Source organism: Leucopleurus acutus, assembly GCF_964270905.1.
Source record: "Leucopleurus acutus genome assembly, chromosome: 3".
NCBI classification, from domain to species: Eukaryota; Metazoa; Chordata; class Mammalia; order Artiodactyla; family Delphinidae; genus Leucopleurus; species Leucopleurus acutus.
Genome location: NC_139145.1, coordinates 6,007,086 through 6,026,781, shown reverse-complemented (window position 1 = coordinate 6,026,781; position 19,696 = coordinate 6,007,086). Strand labels below are relative to the sequence as shown.

Genomic DNA, 19,696 nt, shown 5'->3' with positions numbered 1-19,696 from the left:
GCGGTGGGGGAGGGGGGTCCCCAGGACGCAAGAACAAAGGGAGCGGGGTGGGGGAACCGGGTCTCGCCCCCCACCACGCAGCCCGGGCCGCGCGTTCGCACCTGTTGTGCGCGGGCCGGCCGGGTCGGGGTTTCCTCTCCTTGCTCTTAGCGTCCCCACCTGCGCGCACGCCCGGAGTTGGGTGCCCGCGGGCCAGGCATGGGCGTAGCCAGGGGACAAAGGCGCGGGCGGGGGCTGGGGCTCGGCAGGGTGTGTGGGGGGGCGGCGGGTGGGGACGACGCGGGGGCGCGGGAAGGCGCAGCTTCATCCCTGCCTCCCGGGCGGGCCCCCTCCTCCGCAGGGCGCGCGGCGATGTGAGCCATGAGCGCGACGTGGACGCTGTCCCCCGAGCCGCTGCCGCCATCGACGGGGCCCCCGGTAGGCGCGGGCCTGGACGCGGAGCAGCGCACCGTGTTCGCCTTCGTGCTGTGCCTGCTCGTGGTGCTGGTGCTGCTGATGGTTCGCTGCGTGCGTATCCTGCTCGACCCCTACAGCCGCATGCCCGCCTCGTCCTGGACAGACCACAAGGAGGCGCTCGAGCGCGGGCAGTTCGACTACGCGCTGGTCTGAGCGGTGCGGCGCCCTCGGCCGGCCCTCCGCGGGGTCTCTCTCCCGGGGCCGATCCGACGGTGCGCCGCCGGGCCTGGACCGCGCTCAGGATCCTGCCCCCGAGCCCGCAGCCCGAGGGGGGAGGGCGTCAGGAGAAGTCCAACCCCTCCCCCCTCACACCCCTCCCATCTTCCCTCCTGGCCAGGCCGGAGCCCCACTTCGTGCCTTTATCCCGCCCTGTCCTCTCTCCGTAACTCACCGGCCCGGCTGGCCCCCGACTCTAAAGCCTGGGTGGGAAGAGGACGCCCGCCCCTCCGCCCCCAGCGTGTAGGTGGCTCTGCTACTGCCCTGCCGCCGAGCATGAGTGTCATGTCCGCTCCCGGGTTCGGGGACCCCCGTGTCCCTTCCCCTCCCTCCCCTGTCCTCTGGCCATCCTCACTCCCCCGCCGCCCGCCCCCCCCCCCCCAAGTGTTGAGCCCCTCCTCGGGCTCCGGGCCTGCGGGCTCTCCTGGGCCCATGAGGTGGACGCTGCATACCAATATGACCTGCGGGGCCTGCTCCGGAGACAGTGACTGAAGAGCGACAATGGCTGCTGTGTCCAGGATGCGAGGCTTCTTCCATGGGGGGGAGAGGGCAGACAGGCTCCCTCCCGCCCCCAGCCCAGGCCCCAGTTCAGGTCAGCGCGCCCCTCCCTCTGTCACCACCTCCACCCCTCATTGGCCCTCCTGCCACCTCCCCCTGGTCCCTCCTGCAACCCCCCCTCCCAGGCCCTCCCCTTGCTTTCTCACTCCTCCCTGCCTCTGAGCCCATGGTATTAATAAAAGCTGTTATTGAGCGCTTACTGCATGCCAAGCAGCGTGCTGAGGTAGCTCCTCCTGTACTTGGTCTGTTCTCTTTTCAGGACCCTGTTAGCATCCTCATTCTACAGGCCAGGGGACTCGGGTCCAGGCAGGTTGAGTGACCTGCCTATGGCTGGCTTCTAGCCAGGCTAGAATTTGAACCCAGGGCTGCGAAACACCCAGATGTACACTCTGGGGGACCAAGGCATAATCCATCCCCCTCGCTCTAAGAACAGCCAGGACCACCCTTCTTTCCCTTGACTTGAGGAGACTCTGGGGGCCGTGGAATGGACTTGGGCTAGTAGGGAGCCTGGATGGGGTGCCCTCAGCCAGCCCTGGAGGTTGTCTCCCAAGAACTGGCATGGCCTTCTGGTACTGTGACCACACCCGCAGCCCCAAACCTCTCTGGCCTGGTCCCTCTGTCCCACCATCAGCATGTGCACTTCGGACACCACGGGGCTGGTGCTGTGAGTCCTTGGGCATGGAGTGGGCTGGCTCTGCTCCACGGCCCGCCTGCGAGATGTGTTGTGCGCCCCCGGGGGGAGCCGTGTGCAGTGTGTGTGGGGAGAGACGAGCGTGGCTATAAAAGGAAGGCTGTGTGAATGCACAGGCTCTGCGAACAGAAAATTCACTGGCTCTCAGAGGACTGGTTCGATTTGGGGGAAGGTGGTGCCGTAGGAGGACACCCGGTTCCCCCACCCGGCCCTCACCAACCTGCCCCTGAATCCACACGCTCATCGAGGCTGAGGGAGGGGGGCCCCGCGCAGGGAGACCTGGCAGCACCTCTGGGACTTGGAGACCTTGGGTCACGGCCAGGACCCCAGCCCCCTCCTCCACCCAGCTCTGCCCCCCCTTTCCTGCTCCTAAGGCCCCTCCAGCTCTCCCTCCCTCCCCCACTTGCTTCCCCAAGGCTACCTCAGGGACTCACTCCCCTCCCTCCAACTTCCTGCCACATGGGCAGCCCACCTTTAACCCTCCTGTGGTCAGGAGTCCAGCTCCCCCGACCTGGCCACCCTCACTCTGCTAGCCTCTCCCCTCCGTCTGTATGATGGAGGGTCATCGGGCTCTGAAAACCTTTCCCCGACACGGGTCAGGCTCAGGCCTAGACCCTCCAAACAATCACCAAGGGTCCCCTCACAGCCGAGCCAAGGTCGCTCCAGATGGCATCAGACTGGACCTGGTGCAGTGGCCTTTACCGAAAACCACACCCTCCTCCCTGGCATGTCCCCGCTCCGTCCCCAGGACTCCAAGCTATGGCTCCCTACCTCTGATTCTAGGCCCCCTCCCACCTTTCACTCACAGGAGAAAGAGAGCCAGGGTTATAGACCAGAACTTTATTCACAGTTACAGGACATCGGATACAGGACTTCAGAAGGGATGAGAAACCAGTGGGGGGAGTATTTGAGGGTGATTTTAGCCCAGCCATCTGGCTGGAACCCCCTCACCCCAGTTCTATGGCTGAAACCCTGTACAACTTTGCTTCGGTTTTTTGGGTTTTTTTGGCTGTGCTGCACAGCTTGTGGGTTTTTAGTTCCCCAACCAGGGATAGAACACGAGCGCTCGGCAGGGAGAGCGTGTAGTCCAACCACTGGATCACCAGGGAATTCCCTGTGCTTCCATTTCTGAGACCCACGCTGTATCGAGCACCTTAAAGGCGACCTGTACTGCACACTGCATCAGGGACCTTCCACCGTGGCAAGATCCTCAGTGACAACCCAGTGCCAGCCCAAGCAGGATTGAGGGCCTGGGGGCTCACCGATGTCTGGTGTGTCTGGTGAGGTGCCGGGCCCCTCACCTTGCAGGGGTGGCCACCTGGCCCAGAAGCTCCAGGGGTACCAGGAATGGGTTCAGGGGGCAGATCCCAGCTGCTTGCCAAGTGGATATCGGTTCGCTGGGCCCAGCATTCTCGGGGGCCTGAGGAGTGGCCTGGCCAGCCTCCTCTTGCCCCCTGGAACCTGTCCCATCATCCTCAGCCCCAGACCCCAGGCCCCCACTGGCAGGGTCGGGCTGGGGGGCCATCAGGCGTAGGTACATATCTGACATATGTTCAACCAGGGCAGCGCAGGGCAGGCGGGACAACTCCTCAGGAAGTGCCATGAGCAGGTCAAGGACCACAGCTGACTCTGGTGATGGATGGAAAGGGGACCGGTGAGGGAAGGGCGGGGCTTGCCACCGGAGACTCCCACCCCCAGATCGTCAGCCCCTCCCTTCTCACCAGATGGGGAAAGCTCGGGGCCTTGGCCGCCGCGGGAGATGGACGACAGGTACTTGTAGATCTTCTCGAAGTCCACAGAAAAGTCTTCCTCAGCGGACGGGCCAGCCAGGGACTCAGAGGATGCCTCAGGGGCAGGGCCTTGTGTCTTGGGGGCGGGGCCAGGAGCCTCAGGGCCCAGGTCCTCCTGCCTTCCAGGGGCGCTGAGGAGCAGTAGCTTTCCACGAGCCTGCGTGGGCTTGGGGGGCTGGGAGTACAGGAGGCTGATGGGCTCCGTGGCTGCGATGGTGAGCACCTGGCAGGCAGAGAGATCAGGCAAGGAAAGGCAGAAGTGTCCCCGTGGGCTACTCCCCTGCCCTGCAGGAGACAGCCTTCCACCTCCAAATCCTCCCTGCCACCCTGAGGAAGGCGTCACATTCAGCAGAGGGCCTCAGAAGGGCGGACACTGAGGCTAGGGTGTCCGGTGACGGACCAGAGTCACAGAGCTGGCAAGAGGAAGGGACCCAGGAACCAGGTCCAGCTTAATGAGACTCACATATATGACCCCGTCCCCGGGATACCCCCACCCTTCCTGGTAGATGGCTGTACCTGTGAGAAAGCCACGGTCAGGGCCTCCTCCAGCGGGCCTGTTATCTTCTCAGCCAGATCCATCCACACCTGGGTGGAGTAACCAGAAGGTGCTCACGGATCAACCTTCAGGAGTCCCCCAAGCCCTACCCCTCCTGCGGCTCCCCTGACCAGGTTATCCCCCCAACTCCCACCTCATCCTCCAGGGGCCGGCCTTGGGGAGCCTCGCCCCGCCTCACCTCGATGGGGGCCGGGGTCTGTGTTTCCCGGCGCCTGGGACCCTGTGGGCCACCTGGATGCATCCTCCGAGTGGCCCTTCGGAGCACTCGGCCCTTGAGCTGCCGGAGAAAGTCCTGGATCTGGGGAAGTAAGAGGATGAGGCCAAATGGACCTTCTAGAAGCCCAGGGCTAGGCAGTCCACTGCCTGCTCCAGGGCCGGCCACTGCTCCCTAGCCTCCCGCTGGCCCGGAGTTAAGGGTCATAGGGACTCTGCCCAGGGGTCTTGGGCCAAGGCCCCAGGTGTGACCAGCTACCTGACAAAGATGTAAGGCCCTGGCTGGTTCTGGCTCCTCCCCGCAGCCAGGGCCCACCCTTTGCTAAGTACTACCCTAGTCACCTGCCCGCTTCGTCCACTCCGCCCCATTTCCTGACTCACTTCAACCTCATTCCCGCCCAGTCCCTCTGCGCCTTCCACCCAGTCCGGGGCCTCCGCTCTAACTCAGAGTTCGCTCCGCTCCTAAATTTTGGCTTCGCCCCGCCCCTCAGCCTGCCGCAGCACTGCCTCCTCCTCGCCCCGCCTCTCGGCTATGTTCCGCCCTCGCCCCGCCCTCAGCTTCTCGCAGGCACACAAGGCCCAGCCTTGCACTAATCCCGCCTCCTCCGGCGTTCTTCCGGTTCCTCGCCCCCGCCTCACCCTCGACCCGCCCACTCCAAGGCCCCGCCCCCAGCCTCACTCTCGTCCCGCCAACTCCCAGGGCCCGCCCCTCCGCCAGCCCCGAACACATCCTAGCCCCACCTCCAGCCTCGCTCCCATCCCGAGACCCCTCTCACCTCGACCTCGCTCCGGCCCGACAGCTGCCGGGCCAGCTCGGCGGCGTCCGGCTCCGGCTTGCCCCGTCGCGCCTGCAGTAGTCGTAACAGCTGCCGCTTCTCGCGGGCGCTCCAGGCCGCGGGGCCGGTCACCTCACCCAGATAGCGCGCCGGGGCCGCTCGCCGCCGCTGCGGGGGCTTCATGCCGGTGAGCCGGGTGAGGGCGGTGTCGTCGTTCCGGGGCCGTTTCCCTAGTGGGCGGGACTACGGCGGCCGCTGGGGCCAAAAGACCCCGCGCGGAGGCAGAAGTAGATGGGGGCGTGGCTCTGCGTTTGCGGGCCGAAGGGAACTGCTTCCCCGGGAAGTAATGGGGAGACTGGCGTCTAACTGAGGCGGGGGCGAACGAGACCCCCCCGCCCGCATTCTATCTCATTCGTGAACTGGAGCCAAGTTCTTAGATCTCGTGCCCTCCCTCCCTTCCAGAACTACGTCTTGTGAAACTCCTATTATGTGCTTTGTAGCCAAGAGCCTGGGCTGTGGGGTCGACCAGCCCTGACTGGTGAGCAAGTGATTTGGCCCTGCCGAACCTCAGTTTCCTCAACCGTAAAATGGAGCTAATAGTCACCCCCTTGTCTATGCTCTGGGGAGGGAGGAGCTCGGGCAGGAGGGATTTAAGGACCTTTAGGCTAGACGGAGAGGAGACTGGAGCAGAGGCCTGAGCTCGAGGCCCCTAGCGAGGGCAGGGTCCGGGCAGTGGGAGTGGAGAGCGGAGAAATCCTGGGGTTGAGAAGGCAGGTGGGCGGTGCAGGGGTGGAGAAGGAGACAAGGCTTATTTTTAAATTTAAGCCGGTGGGGTTGGGTGTCCCCTTTTTGTTTGGGACAAAATGCCCTTGGGGCTCCCCTGGGCGGTAACCGTACACGTATATCTAAGGGCGTATGAGCCCCGCCCCAGAGCTCCACCCCTCCAGTCTGGACCTTTTCCACCCCGGAATCCCCACCCCCGCGCCACGCGCGCACGCAGACTTCAGAACGCTGCAGTTCAGGCCAGATGTTTATTCTGAGCCCAGGTGGGAGGGTGGGAGGAGGAGCAAGAGGGGGCGCGGGGCGCAGGGATCTTAGTCCCATCGAGTCTCAGGTCCTGGCGGGCCTGGTCCAAGGCTGTGGCTGGTATGTCTCCGGACCCTGTTGGGGGCGCGCTATCTCTGGAGAGGGGCGACTCAGGCTGAGCAGGGTAGAGGACGCTACGGCAGGTCACCCCCTTCCCAACCGATCATTGGCCGCCCCATCAGTCTGTGTGCCGGGGCGAGGGTGGGTGCTAGGTCTGAAACCCGAATTCTCCTTGCCTAGTGTGCCTGTCTGAGGTGTTGAGGTCCTTTCTTACGACACTAAGCCCTCAGTCGGCCGCGAGTCACCCACTACGTGATTTCGAATCCCAGCTCCACCAAATTTTGTGACCTTTGGCAAGTTAATTTCAGAGAGTGCCTCATTTTTAAATATCTTTTATGGGGATTATAGGAGTATCTACCTGAAGCTTGTTACAAGGATTAATATGCGTAAAACATTTGGTACTCCGCCTGGCAGAGAGAACGCGCTATGAAGAGTCATTATCACCTCCCTCCTCCATCCGTCCTACCGGCCCCAGGTTACACTCCCCCTCTTCCCTCCCCCCAACACTTACCTTCCTCACTGGGGCCTGCTGGGCGGGGGGCCGCTGGGCGAGGCTCTCGGGGGCGGGCCGGGGGGCAGGGGCGCTGGAGAGGAAAGGCAGTCTGAGGAGTAGGGGTTGCTGCGCGCTGGGCCGGGGCAAGGGCGCCCCCTGGGGGGCTGCTGCAAGCGTAGCGGAAGCACGTCTAGGGATGGTCAGGCCCGAGCAGGCTGGGATCGCCGCGACCAGGGGTCCAGACGCGTGGGAATAGGCTGGGGGCCAGGCGGAGATCCCGGCGGACGCAGGTTGGTACCTGAGTGAGCGCAGACGAGGCCGAGCCCGGCGGCCAGAGCGGCGCCCAGCACGAAGGCGGCCAACACAAGTGCTACCACCGGCGCGGGCTCCAGGACCCCCGGGGCCGGCGCGGGAGGCTCGGGTCGCACGGCTCTGCCGGGGACGCCCTTGGGTGGCCCTGTGAGGAGTACAACGCAGAGACTGGGCTCATGCCTCAGATGTCCTCCCCATCCCCCTTCCCGACCCCAGAGACCCCCGCTGAGGACTACTGCGTGCTCACTGGGGGGCAGCCGCGGCACCGTGACCACGATGGGCTGCGTCAGCGTGTGCAGGTGAGGGCTGTCGGCACCCAGACTCTCATCGCGGCCACTGCCGGCGCCCGCGCACGCCTCATCCCGAGGCAGACACTGGGAGGAGGGGGAGGCAAGAGGCGGGGACGTCAGGGCCCCGGCTCCAGCGGCGGGTCCCCAGGGCTCCCAAGAGATCTAAGCGTCCAGCACTGTATTGCAACCAGGTGTCGCAATACTAGACCCCTGGAAATTCGGCCCCTTCGGACGCCCCTGCGCCCAACCTCAGCCTGAGACCCAGTGCCTACTCCCAGTTTCGAGGTACCTCCGCCCCCCGGTCCAAAAGCTCCCAGACCCCCAGATCCCCAAACCCTAAGAGGCTTCTCCCTCAGATGCCAGAGGCTCTTGTGCCCAGCCCCGATGGGCCCGGGCGCCCAGATTCCCCGCCCCGTGCCCGAGCACCGGCGACGGTGGAGACAGCGTCAGAGGCGCAGGCGTCTGGCGGGCTCCCCGGAGGCGGCGGCAGCGGCTCAGCTGGCAGTGCAGGAACTGCACAGAGGCGTTGAAGACCGGGCGCAGGCGGAAGCTGAAGCGCGCGGGGCGAGCGGCACCTGGGAGCGGCCGCGGTGGCGGGAAGGTGACCGAGGAGTCGGCGGAACAGCCCCCGCGCAGCAGCGCCAGGGCGGGGCCCGGGGTCTGGCGTGAGGATGGTGTCACCCAGCAGCGGTGCAGGGCCATGCCCCAGCGCGGGGAGGGACGGGCCAGGGCCGCCTGGGGGGCGGGGTCGTGGTCAGGGTTGGCTGCCCCCACCGGCTGCCACCCGGCCTCGCCCAGGTACGGCTGCGCCCGTACCTGCACGAACACGCGGCTGTCAGCCGGGACCTCCAACGGCCCCGCGCGGCGCGGGAAGGCGTCCTCCGCGTCCGACAGCTCCAGACTGAACAGGGGTCGGCGCAGCCTGGGCCCTGGCGCCGCGGGCAACGGGGACACTGGCAGGGAGAAAGGGTGGCACAGGGGAAGGAGGATGCGCTGTCCCTTAGGCCCCCTTGGCAAGTGAGCCAACCTCGCCTCCACTGCCTACTTTGGAAAATGGATGCAGTTGCGGTGGAGGATTCACCCGCGCTCGGCTCCGCGCTTCCCACCGCCAGCCGTAAAGCAGCTGGGATGTACCCGCTGGAGGCCTGGGGGACATCCCAGCCCAGCCCCTGAGCCTGGGCGCAAAGCTGCGCCTTCCTGGGGAGGAGCCCCCTTCCCAGACCTCTACTTCACCATCCCCGGTGAGCGAGGGAATCCCTGGCCCGGAAGGGGTCGAGGGGCACCTGATGGTGGAGGGTCAGCCTGGGTGAGCTCAAAGGCCCTCCCCTTCTGGAGTCTGAACCCCCCGCTCATCCACCGAGGACCAGGGGCTCCTCTGGGGTCACAGCAGGGTCGTTTGGGGGGAGGGTGCTGACCCCATTCTTGCCTTTCTAAGGGGAGGGAAGAATAGCAAGGTGCTCTCCCCCAAGCCCCTTGGGCATCGTGGAGGCCCAGCCCGGCCACACGGGTCTGGGCCTTTTCCCTTTGTCAGTGTTCCTCACTCACTCGCAGGCTGAGGGCAGCATCGGCAAAGGGTAGAGGCACAGGGGAGCCTCCACTGGGGTGTGTGATCACACACACAATGCACCACACTGACAAAGACCTCTGCCTTAGGAGGCGCTCAGCTGGGGTCCTCATCAAAGGATGTTCTCAAATGTCCAGAATTACCGGCACAGACATTCCCTAAAAGCATCGGCGCAGACTGCTCCCCTCCCACAGCCCTTGGTCTCACCTGGCTGCTGGGACTTCGAAGAAGCTGGGGATCCCAGAGAATCTGGAAAACGGGGGACGGGGCAGACCCCACCTCCCACCCACCCCCGTTCCCCCAGGCGGGGTGGATGAGAGGGTGCACTGAGAAAGAGTAACACGGGAGTTGGGGTGTGCTGGGCCACGTCCCCTTGCCTGTACGTACCAGCTGACTCGCTGGGCAAGGTGGTCATCCCTGGGAGCAGGGCCAGCAGCAGGATAGCGGTGCCCAGCATGCTGGACCGGCTGAGGCAGCACTGGGCCCAGCAGGCGGGCAGGCGGCTCTGGCCTTGGCTGGGGGGCCATTTGGGGAGGCAAGGAGCGGGGGCGGTGCACTGATGGGCCGACATCAGAGCCCACGGCCAAGGCCTGCTGGGGATTAAGGGCTCTCTGGCCAGACCTGTAGCTATCGGGCTGGGGGGAGGTCCCTCACAATGGCCATTAGATATGGGGCTAGTCACTACAAACACCTCCCCGCCAGCCCCCAGCCCTGCCTGTCTCTCTTCGCTGCAGAGGCCCCATCCACCAGCCCCCGAGCCCCAAGGTCGGGGCTCACGACCCCTTCCCCCACCTCACTGCCAGGCCCTGCCAGGCTCACAACACACACCACGGACACCGCAGAAGAAAAGGGAGGGGTTTTATTCTCAAGCGTCTAAGGATTTACAAACGAGGGCGTTTCGTTTTAAAAAGGGACGGGGCAGTACTGGCGGCCTGAGAAGGGGTTGTAGACCATGGGCTGGGCCCAGGCCGCCCCAGGCCCCCACCTGCCCACTTCACCCTCTGCCTGATGGAGAGGGATGGCTGGTGACTGGTGACTGGGTGGGGGGGGGGGGGGAGACATGGGAAAGGTAGGGGGGAAGGAGAGGCTCCCATTTAACACTGAAGGCGGGGAGGGGAAACGGGCCGACACACACTCACAAAACAGAAAATAAAGTTAAATAAAAATAAACTCAGGCAGCTGGCCCTTGGGGCCAGCCACGCGACCTTCCCGGCTACCCACAAAGGCTCCTGTGGCTGGGGCCCATGAGGGAGGGCGGGAGCCAGGCCTACTGGCCCCGCACCCTGCCCCCTCCCCTCACAAAGGGGACTGGAGCGAAAGAAGGTGGCCACCCCCGGGGGGGGGGGGGCAGAGAAAAGATGACTTCGAGTACTTTTTAAAACATGCGGCGTTTTGTGACTATCCTAGTAGTAGCTACAGTCAGTGAGCTAGATGGAGGGTACAGTGACGCCTAGTCTAGATTGCTTCAGCTACATCCAGCGAGCTTCCTCACCTTTGGTGTTGGTTGCTTTTTGTGGTTTTTCTGGAGTTTTCTTTTGTTTTTTGTTGTTATTTCGTTGTCCACTTGATTTGCATGCATCACCAACAAAAAGGAAACACACCCCCTCCTCCTGCTCTCGCTGCTCCCCAGGGCCCGGGCCTCCGTGTGGGCTGGGGACTGGCCAGCTCTGGGTGAGTCGAGGGGCGCTCAGGGCCACTACGAGGGCGTGACTGCCTCCACACGCCCAGCCCTCGGCCTGCCCCACCTCTGTCCCTGTCACACATCCTCAGACCCCCCACGTCCACTCCACGTGCCTTCAATCCCTGTCTCCCCGGGCCCCATGGCCCCCGCTCCTGTCACCCATTCCCTCCTCCGCCTCTGCCTCACCGGCACCTGCTGCCCTCCACCATGCCCCACGCCTGCCTTCCCTGAAGGCCACCCTGTGTGGCCACGGCCCCTTGGGCTCCCTCCACACCCCCCGAGGTCCTCAACTCACCCCTACAAGCTGTGGCCAGTCTCCAGCCCCGAGGGAGGAGCACCCCGCCCCCCCCCCAGAGCCCACCTTTGGGACTAGTCTCTCCCCGGCGGGGTGGCCCAGGCCCCCAAGGCTCGGCCCCCAGCCCCCCAGCGCCCGTGGGCCGTCGGGGGGGCTGCCACCACAAGCAGCTAAACATGACTTTGGTAAAAGTTTCTGAAGGTACCGACAAACCCCATGAGAACAAGCTCTTCTCCTCCCCCCACCCCCCAAACACCCCACCAAGTACAATAAAATACGATAAACTCCAAAAAGGACCCCCTGAGATCAAAAAGAGAAGGAGAGAGACCAGCCCGGGTCTGGCTGCAGTCACAACGTCCAGCCCGCCTGCCCAGGGCGAGGACGCCAGCCAACTGACTCATGGCTTGCTGGAGACCTAAACGGACCCAGGGGTGCCGCCGGGGGTGGCAGGGCCTGGGCCAGGAGAGAGGCAGAGGCAGGGAGGGAGACGGGAAAGCCAGAGAGGTAGAGAGGGAGGGGACAGAGAGAGGGAGATGGAGCCAGGGTGCATGTGCGTGCGAGGCGGCGGTGGGACAGCGCGGTGTGGAGGGGAGGGGACAGGACGGGCGGCTCTCTCCTGGCCCCTGGGGGCCGCCCCAGCCCAGAGGTTACAACTGAATAAATAGCGAGTCTGCTCGCGGCCTGCTGTCTTCCGTTCACAGTGTCTGTCGGAGGGGATGCGCACAGCCGGCTGATCCTAGGACGGGAAGGGCTGGGGCCTGGCAGGCCCATCTGTCCATGGCTGGTGGGCAGGGAGTCAGGGGTGGGTCGGCGCCCCCTACTTTCTGTCCTCAGCCCTCGGCGGCCGTCCAGGTCCCAGGGCTCCCCTGGCGGGCAGCTGGGTGGCCGGGTGGGGAAGGGGAGGCCGGTGGCCACGCCCCCGGCCCCCAGTGGGCTGGCCGCCGCTGTGCGGCTACCTGAAGAAGGGCAGGTGATGCTGGCTCAGGACCCCGCTCGCCCGTGGCGACTCGGTCTTCGCCATGACATCCTTGAACCAGGACGCCACGTCCACCTCCAGCGTCTCGTAGCGCTTGATGAAGCTGTGTTCCTGTGGGGCCCAAGGCAGGGCACTTAGGGTGAGGGCGTCTTCCCTGCTGGCCTTGCTCAGGCCCGGCGCCCAGTGTGGCGGGGGGCTTAGGATGGGGGCTGGGGAGGGCCCCGGGTACTCACAAGTAGCTTATTATACTTTGGTCTCTTCCTGTGATCTTTAGTAAGGCTGGACGAAGAAGAGGAAAAGAAGAGAAGTGAGAGCAGGTAGGAGAGGCCTGGCCGCCCTCGTGGCTGAGTCTGGTCTGCAAGATCTGTGGGCAGAAGCCCGCACCCTCCCGGTCCTGCGCTTGGGCCCCCCACCGTGACAGAAGCCCAATGTGGGCCGTGAGATGCCCATGGGAGAGGTGGGTGGGCTCCCCCACGGGAGACTCCAATGTGGACGTCCCGCGTGCGCTACTCTTGCCAGTTGGTGCAGGACACTCAGAGCCCTTAGCCCTGGGGCGCCTCTGCTCGTTCACAGCTCCCCCAAGGAGAAGCCCGAGGGCCACCCTGCCAAATACCCCTGGGGCCAGGTGTCCCCTCAGGCTGAGTCCAAACCCAACTCCTAGCTCCCGGGGCTCGGGCTCCAGCCCCCACACCATCCTGGAGCCCCTCTCCCCTCCCCAGTGGCCTGGGTGCAGGGCCACATCTGACCTCACCCTGCCTTCCAGAGCGGAGGGCGGGGGCGGGGCTCCTCACCAGTCTTTAACTCTTAGTTGCGGCATGCATGTGGGATCTAGTTCCCTGACCAGGGATTGAACCCGGGCCCCCTGCATCGGGAGCGTGGAGTCTTAACCGCTGTGCCACCAGGCAAGTCCCCTCACCAGTCTTTGACGAAGGACTGAAAGTCCCCCGAGAAGCCCATGTGACCGGGCAGGAGCGGGGGTTCTTCCTGTAGGACTTTGGTGAGGACCTCAAAGTCCGTCTTGCAGTTCTTGTAGGGAAACTGTCCCGTCGCCAGCTCCACCTGGGAGAGAGACGGGCAGGGCTGGGCCGGCCAAGGACAGGATCCTGCCCTTTCCCGCCACCTGCCTCTGTACCCCGAGAAGACCCCACCCCTGGCCTCGGAGAGCAGGGACCCCAACTCACCAAGGAGATGCCCAGGCTCCACACGTCGGCCCGGATGTCGTAGTCGGGCTTGGTGGGGTCCGGGGGGTCGATGCGCTCAGGCTGCCGGCGGGAAGGAGGAGAAGGTGGATGTACCCCTGTGGCTGGGGTGGGTGCACTGCCCCTCATGCCCGCCCGCCGGGCGCTGCTGGGCCCCACTTACTGCCATGTAGGCAGCGCAACCCGCGCTCCGCGTTTTGGCTTTGGAGTCGACGAGGCGGCCGCTGATACCGAAGTCGCAGAGCTTGATCTGGCCCCGCTCATCCAGCAGGATGTTGGAGGGCTTGACGTCCCGGTGGATCACGCCGTGCTTCTCCTTCAGGTAGTAGAGTGCCTTCACGATCTGCGGCGCGGGCAGAGGAGGGCACCAGTGATGGCAGGGACGGGGCCTGGGGGGGTGGGGGGGGGGTTGGGGACCACCCGCCCGCCTGCGCCCCACCCAGCTGCTCACCGCCACCGTCATCTTGCCCAGGATCCGCTCAGGGATAGGGCCCTGCATCCGCTTCTTGAGCTTCTCGGCGCACGTGCCCATGAGCTCCATGGCAATGAAGACGTCCGTCTGCGGGGACAGCAGGTGGCGGCTTGGCGGGGTGGCTGTACCCTCCTGCCCACCCCAGACAGGCTCGGGTCCTGGGGGAGGGGCGGGGGGCACGGGAGGCTTGGGGGGCGGGCGGCCGGCTCACGTTGGTGATGAAGGTCCCGAAGCACTGCACGATGTAGGGGCAATCGTGGCTCTTGAGGACCACGTCCAGGTCCATGAGGATCCGCTTGTTCTCTTCCTTGTTCCCCGAGCGCCGCATTTGCTGCACGGGACAGCAGGGGCCTTAGCGCCGAGCCTAGGGCACGGGGCCCACCCGGGGCGGGGGCGGGCTCACCTTGACAGCGATGACGTGCCCCGTCTTCCGGAAACGCATCTTCCACACCTGGCCACAGGTGCCGCTGCCCATCTCCCCCAGGTTCTCCAGGTCGTTGATTTCCGCCTGGTAGCGCTGGCGAGGAGAGCCAGGGCTGGGGGTCCACCAGGTCTCTACCCTCCACCCCCAGCCCAGACCTACCAGCAGCGTCCTGCCCACCCTCCCTGGGGGGGCCGAGGGAAGGGCGGTACCTGGCCCCCAATGGTCAGGTAGCCCGTCTGCTTCATGATCTCCTGCAGCTTCTGGTCAATCTCGATGCTGAGGGGACAGAGAGCGGGTCCTGACCAGCCTGAAGCCACCCCAGCCCCTAACACACAGGGTCCCACAGAGCTCACCAGCTCCTCCCTGAGGCTTGCCCTGCGCCCCGCCCCGCCCTGGCCCCAACCTCCCAGCCCTCCCACCGGCCACCCTAGCGCTCACCTCTCCATGCTGCGCGGTGTGAACAAGGTTGACGGGAGCCCCAGCATGTGGCGGGGCCGTGCAGGGGGCGTGGGGTGCTGTGGGGAGCTCTCGGAGGACGGTGAGCGGCTGCCCCCATCGTTGGCCAGTGGGAGCTGCAGGGCTGGGGTGGTGAGAACCAGGGGCGGGGAGGGGGTTAGCTCCCAGCTGGCCCCAACTCAAGGGCCTGGAACCCTCATCTTACCCTCCCTGGCATCCCTCAGGTAAGGCGGCACAGCCCCCTGCCCTGCTGGGCTGGAGGAGCTCCCCGCTCCCAGACCACTCCTAGGGTGCCTTTTCCCACCCCGCACCCCGCCCACTCCTCTGACCTGGAAGGGCTTGCGGTGGGGTGGTCCCCAGAGGCTGAGGGTTCATCCCCAAGCCTCCCCTGACAGAAAACGGAGGCCCAGAGGCGGATGCCGTCCCTCGGGCAGGCAGCCTCCCCGCTGTGTCCCTTTCCTCCCCACCTCTGCCGGGGAAGCAGGCCCAGGGCCACCACACCCACACTCTGGACCACACAAGGCAGGAATGCCCACTGGGATCAGCCCGAGCTCTGGCGCTGTGGGCAGCCTGACCTTGGCTGGACCACCCTGGGGAGAGAGTGGGCAAGGGACCTAGGCTTCCAGCTGCCTCGCCCAGCACTCTGTTTCAGGGTTAGGGAGGGCCGCCCTCTGGCCTGCGGGCTCATCGGTGAGCCTCCCGGCCTGGCCTGCGGAGCTAGGGCCGACGAGGCAGGGGCAGGACCCCAGGCTGGGGTGAGGGGATCCAGGTGGCACAGCCCCTCCAGGGGCCAGGCCAGGCGGCGAGTTTGGTTCTTTCCAGAAGCCTGCATGCGGACAGCTCGGGCATGCTACAGGCAGGCAGCGGGCAGGCAGCGTGCAGGCAGCGGGCACCCCAGGATGGGCAGGCGGCATTAGGGGACGGGAGGGCGGGAGACAGACAGCCGGGAGCCGAGACTCGGGGCCCAGCTGCCCAGAGGACGCGCTGCAGAGACCAGGCCGGGGAGGGGCCTGGGAAAGGAGAGCGGATTCCCTGAGGGGCTAGGAGCCTCCGGGCTGGGCAGGCCCCAGGGTGGGGAGTGGGGGCCAGGGTGACGACCCTCCAGTGAACCCCTGAACCCCGGAGACCCTGGCACTCGGCCTCCAGAAGGGGAGCCCCTGGCTGGGGAGGCTGCAGGCTACAAGCACCTCCCAGGTTCACCTTCCCCTGGAGAGCAGGCCAGGAGCTGGGGGCCTGCCATTCTCCTTAGCCCTTGGCTGACGCCCCCTTCTCTCTCCACACTTCCCGCACGGCCCACCTTCTCCTCCCACAGTTCTCCAGGCACCTGGTGACGTGGGCCCAGTGATCAAGGGGTAGAGACAGGTATGTTCAGCACCTGGTGCCCGGGCGCTTTGCTGGCCTGCAACCCTGACCGCAGCCAGAGCGAGGGGCAGGTCTATGAGCCTGGCCTGCAGTCCTAGGAGGGCCTGGCGGGAGTGATGGAAGAGCTCTGGGGACCCCGGGGACGTGGCCGGGCCCAGTCCCCTCCACTGGCCCGGAGGCCTCTCCTCCCGTGCCCTCCCTGCTGCTCTGCTCTGCCGGGGCCAGAATCCCAGTCGTAATCCCTCCCTCTCTGGCTGGACAACCTCCGGGGCTCCCGAGGACCCTCGAGCTCCCCCTGCACCGGGACCCTGCATCCCTGTCAGGTTCAGGTTCCCTGGGGGCACCAGGGCCCCCTTTCTGAGTGAGGACCACAGCCCTCTCCTACCCACACCTCTCGGTGTGGTGTCCTGTCAGTCCCCTCCCTTACACAGTCCACAGGGCCCTCTGAGGGCCGCCCCAGAACCCGGGGCCAAGGCTGTAGGGGGACAGAGGCTTCCAGCCGGCCCCACAAACTGACGCACGGTAGGCGTGTGAGCGGGGCCGGTGTGGGGTGGCTAAGGTGGGGTGGAGGGAGGTAGACAAAGACCCTGAGAACAGAAGTCACAGAGGTGGTACCGGGCCCACGGCAGGTCAGGAGGGCAGAATGAGAGCGAGAGGCTGAAGGGGAAAGAGAGAGAGAGAATGAATGAATGAGAGAGAACGAGAAAGGACACGGGGCGGGGGTGGGGGGTGGGGAGCACGCGGCCATCAGGAGCCACACACGTACCAGGCTGTCAGTCGACACACGTAGGCACACGCACACAGGGCATGGCACAAACCCACGCAGATGGGCAGACGACATGCCACAGGGTCTGCAGCAGAGCCACAGAGCCCCTCACCTTCTGACACACACGCATGCGCGCGCGCGCGCGCACACACACACACACACACACACACACTTCCCAACCTAGTCCTGCTCACATGCACAAGGACCAATGAGGCCAGACCCCCACCCCATCTCTCTCAGCACCCCCGCCCTTCGCACAGGCATGTCCCACACCCATCTGCTCCCAGACCCACTGGCACCTGCCCTCCGCCCCTAGGGGGGCTGCTTCCTCTACTTCCATCCCTGCGCTGCCCCCACCTCCCAGGAGACTTTGCTCAAATTCCACCTTCTCCAGAGGTTTCCCGACTGCAACCCTGCTCCCTGCTCCACCCGGCCTTCCCTCCAAGGCGCCGGGGTCTCCTCCACTTCCCGCCCGGAGGCCCTCAGTGCTCACTGCCCTCCAACCCCCAGGGTCCCCCACCCCCTGGGGCGCGCCAGCCCCGAGAGGACAGGGACTCAGTCCAAGCCTAGCATGGCTCAGCCCAGGGGGCGACACGGGTCCGCTGGGCTGCTGAGGCGGATGAGCAGCTCTCCCTCCCCCCGCTCATGCACACGCCTGCAGGCACACGCACGGACACTCGTGACCCCCTTGGCAGGCGACAGACTCCCGGCCGGTGAGGGAGTCTGTCTCCTCCTCCAGGGAGTCCAAACCTGAGCCCAAGAGGAAGGGAGGAGCGGGAGGTGAGAAGACAGAGGAAGTGGCCGGGTGGGCCGGACGCGGACGGTGTGGATGGACAAGAGAGTGAGGGTGAGAGGGGGGGATGCGCACGCGCACACGCACACACGGAGCACGTGGGAGGGGGAAGGGGGGATGGCATTCTGCGGCCGGGGCAGCGGTTAGGTCAATGGTGCAGAGGTCCAAGCAGCGATGATAAAAAGGCTGGTACCTGCTCGTTGGGACGGGGCAGGAGCAGGGCTTAGAGTGATCACAATAACTGGATGGGGAAAAGGAAGAAAAAAAAAAAAAAACAACACCACGATAAATCACAACGGAAACCACCGATTTGTCCAAAAGAAAAGAAATCAAATCAAATCATAACGGAGAGGAGGGGGAGGCACGCGGTACCAAACTGCAGAGATGGGTAGAAACCGACAGAGATGGGAGAACTGGGAGGATGGGATGGAGCTGACACAGACACAGACGCCTGGAGGGGGCTCCCCGCGGCCTGCTCGCCATGGGTCTCACCGTGCCTCGCTCTGCATCTGGGACAGCCACCCTGCAAGGCACCCCAGGCCCCGTACCTAGGCCTGTCTCGTCCACACTGGGGTTGGGGGGGGAGTAACACTGCAGAGCCCAGCGGGGACCCTCCAGTCCTGGCTGGGCTTCCTACCCCAGGCAGTGTCCAGTGCCAGCACTGCCACCTCGGGTTTTTTTCTGGGCCCCAAGAGACACACACACACACCCCCAATCCAGTGAGAAACCCACACGGGCCCAGGTCAGGAAAGGGAGGATGGGGAGTGGACCCTACACAAGGATGGGGACGCCAGGCTGGGTGAGCAGGCAGTGGTGGGGGAACCCAGATGAGGAAGTGTCTTCCCCGTCCTGTCAGGATGACTCCACAGGGAGCTACATAAGCCACAGGAGTCATATCAGAGGGGATAAAAAGGAGAGCAATTTGCTGGGTCAAGAGAGACACAGAAGGCATGGGTGTGTGGGCAGGGGAATTCCCTGGTGGTCCAGTGGTTAAGACTGCACTTCCAACGCAGGGGGCACGGGTTCGATCCTTGGTGGGGGAACTAACATGCCACATGCCGCGCGGTGCGTCCAAAAACAAAAACAGAAAGCATGTGTGTGGGCTGCTGTTCATCAGGTCTGTAGGGAGGGGAAAAATCTGACTCCCTCTGAGCTTCAAGGATATGGGGAGGGGATCATGCAGGAAATGACAAGGAGACTAGATGTGGTCACGGTGATTCCGAGCCAGGTGTGGGTGCTGCGGGGTAGCTCTTGACTCCAGATGACAAGACGCCAGGGAGACAGGCACGGGGACTGTGAGACCAGAAAGGAGGTGTACGTGCCCTGGGATGCCTAGATAAAGTCGCACTGGCCTCAGGTATCCCCGGGCTGGATGGGTGTGAGTGTGTAAGAATGGGGAAGTCACTTGATTCTAAATGACAAAGTCGCCACGCTTGGGAGTTGCGTGTTTATTTCTGGAGAAGCCAGAAAGATGGCAACAGTGAAACGAGTCAGAGGAGTATGAGGGGGCCTGGTGTATATGGGTAAACTGTATGTGGGAGGGAGTCCGCTGAGCCCAATGACAAGATCCCAGACACGGACCCAGGTGCGGAATGGGGGTGGGGGAGGGGGTGGGGGAACCTCTTGACACAATCACTGAGATGGCGAGAGTAGAATCAGCTGGTGAAAAGGGATGTGTACATGTTAGCGGAGGACCTGGATGTAGTCACGGTCGCATAAAGTAGGAGAAGCAAGGCTCAGGGTAGGTGACAGAGGCTCCGAGGATCCCGGTGATCGGGGGCGGGTCATCAGGTGGGGGGCCTCGCCTGGAGCCGGGTAACTAGGCTCCCAGGCCCCGTTAAGGGGGAACCCCCAGGCAGGGGAAGGGCTGCCCGGGAACCCGCGGGCCCCACGCCTCCCGGGTCACCGTGACCCTCTCACCGCTGGCCGATAGCTAGGAGCGGGGCGGAGAGAAGGAGCTAGAGCGCCCCGGAAGCGGGGGCGGGGCCTGGAGGCGGGGGCGGGGCCTCCCGCGGCGCGCGCCCCGCCCCGCTCGCCCCCTCCCCCACGCCGCCGTGCTTACTGGGCCTGGGCCGCTGGGGGCTGATATCCAGGTTGAGGTCGATCCTCCGCCGGGCCTCGCGGTTCTCCTGCTTCAGCTTTGCTTCCAGGCGGGACAGCTTCTGCTCCAGGGAGGACGCCGCCATCTTCCCCGCCGCCGCCGCGCACCGC

The 19,696-nt window shown here is 65.0% G+C and overlaps 4 protein-coding genes across 4 annotated transcripts; 1 reads left to right on the top strand and 3 right to left on the bottom strand.

The window, feature by feature from the left end:
* Positions 1-360: 360 nt before the first annotated feature.
* On the top strand, positions 361-609 carry CTXN1 (cortexin 1; the record flags this gene model as incomplete). Its single annotated transcript, XM_082834856.1, has 1 exon — positions 361-609. One exon carries the CDS (start codon positions 361-363, stop codon positions 607-609), a length of 249 nt encoding a protein of 82 aa, XP_082690982.1.
* Positions 610-2,780: 2,171 nt separating this feature from the next.
* On the bottom strand, positions 2,781-5,471 carry SNAPC2 (small nuclear RNA activating complex polypeptide 2). The gene is made up of 5 exons (XM_082837462.1): positions 5,257-5,471; positions 4,446-4,565; positions 4,228-4,296; positions 3,643-3,934; positions 2,781-3,550 (listed from the first exon to the last, which is right to left on the bottom strand). The coding sequence occupies exons 1-5, from the start codon at positions 5,437-5,439 to the stop codon at positions 3,219-3,221; spliced, it is 996 nt and encodes a 331-aa protein (XP_082693588.1). The 5' UTR covers positions 5,440-5,471; the 3' UTR covers positions 2,781-3,218.
* A 1,447-nt stretch (positions 5,472-6,918) lies between these two features.
* Positions 6,919-9,518, bottom strand: TGFBR3L (transforming growth factor beta receptor 3 like; the record flags this gene model as incomplete). Its single annotated transcript, XM_082836934.1, has 6 exons — positions 6,919-6,986; positions 7,194-7,352; positions 7,455-7,581; positions 7,924-8,232; positions 8,314-8,450; positions 9,449-9,518. 6 exons carry the CDS (start codon positions 9,516-9,518, stop codon positions 6,919-6,921), a joined length of 870 nt encoding a protein of 289 aa, XP_082693060.1.
* A 1,895-nt stretch (positions 9,519-11,413) lies between these two features.
* On the bottom strand, positions 11,414-19,696 carry MAP2K7 (mitogen-activated protein kinase kinase 7). Its single transcript, XM_082835476.1, has 11 exons — positions 19,548-19,696; positions 14,547-14,688; positions 14,318-14,384; positions 14,088-14,201; positions 13,896-14,015; positions 13,664-13,771; positions 13,376-13,555; positions 13,195-13,275; positions 12,930-13,072; positions 12,247-12,292; positions 11,414-12,124 (listed from the first exon to the last, which is right to left on the bottom strand). Exons 1-11 carry the CDS (start codon positions 19,669-19,671, stop codon positions 11,990-11,992), a joined length of 1,260 nt encoding a protein of 419 aa, XP_082691602.1. The 5' UTR covers positions 19,672-19,696; the 3' UTR covers positions 11,414-11,989.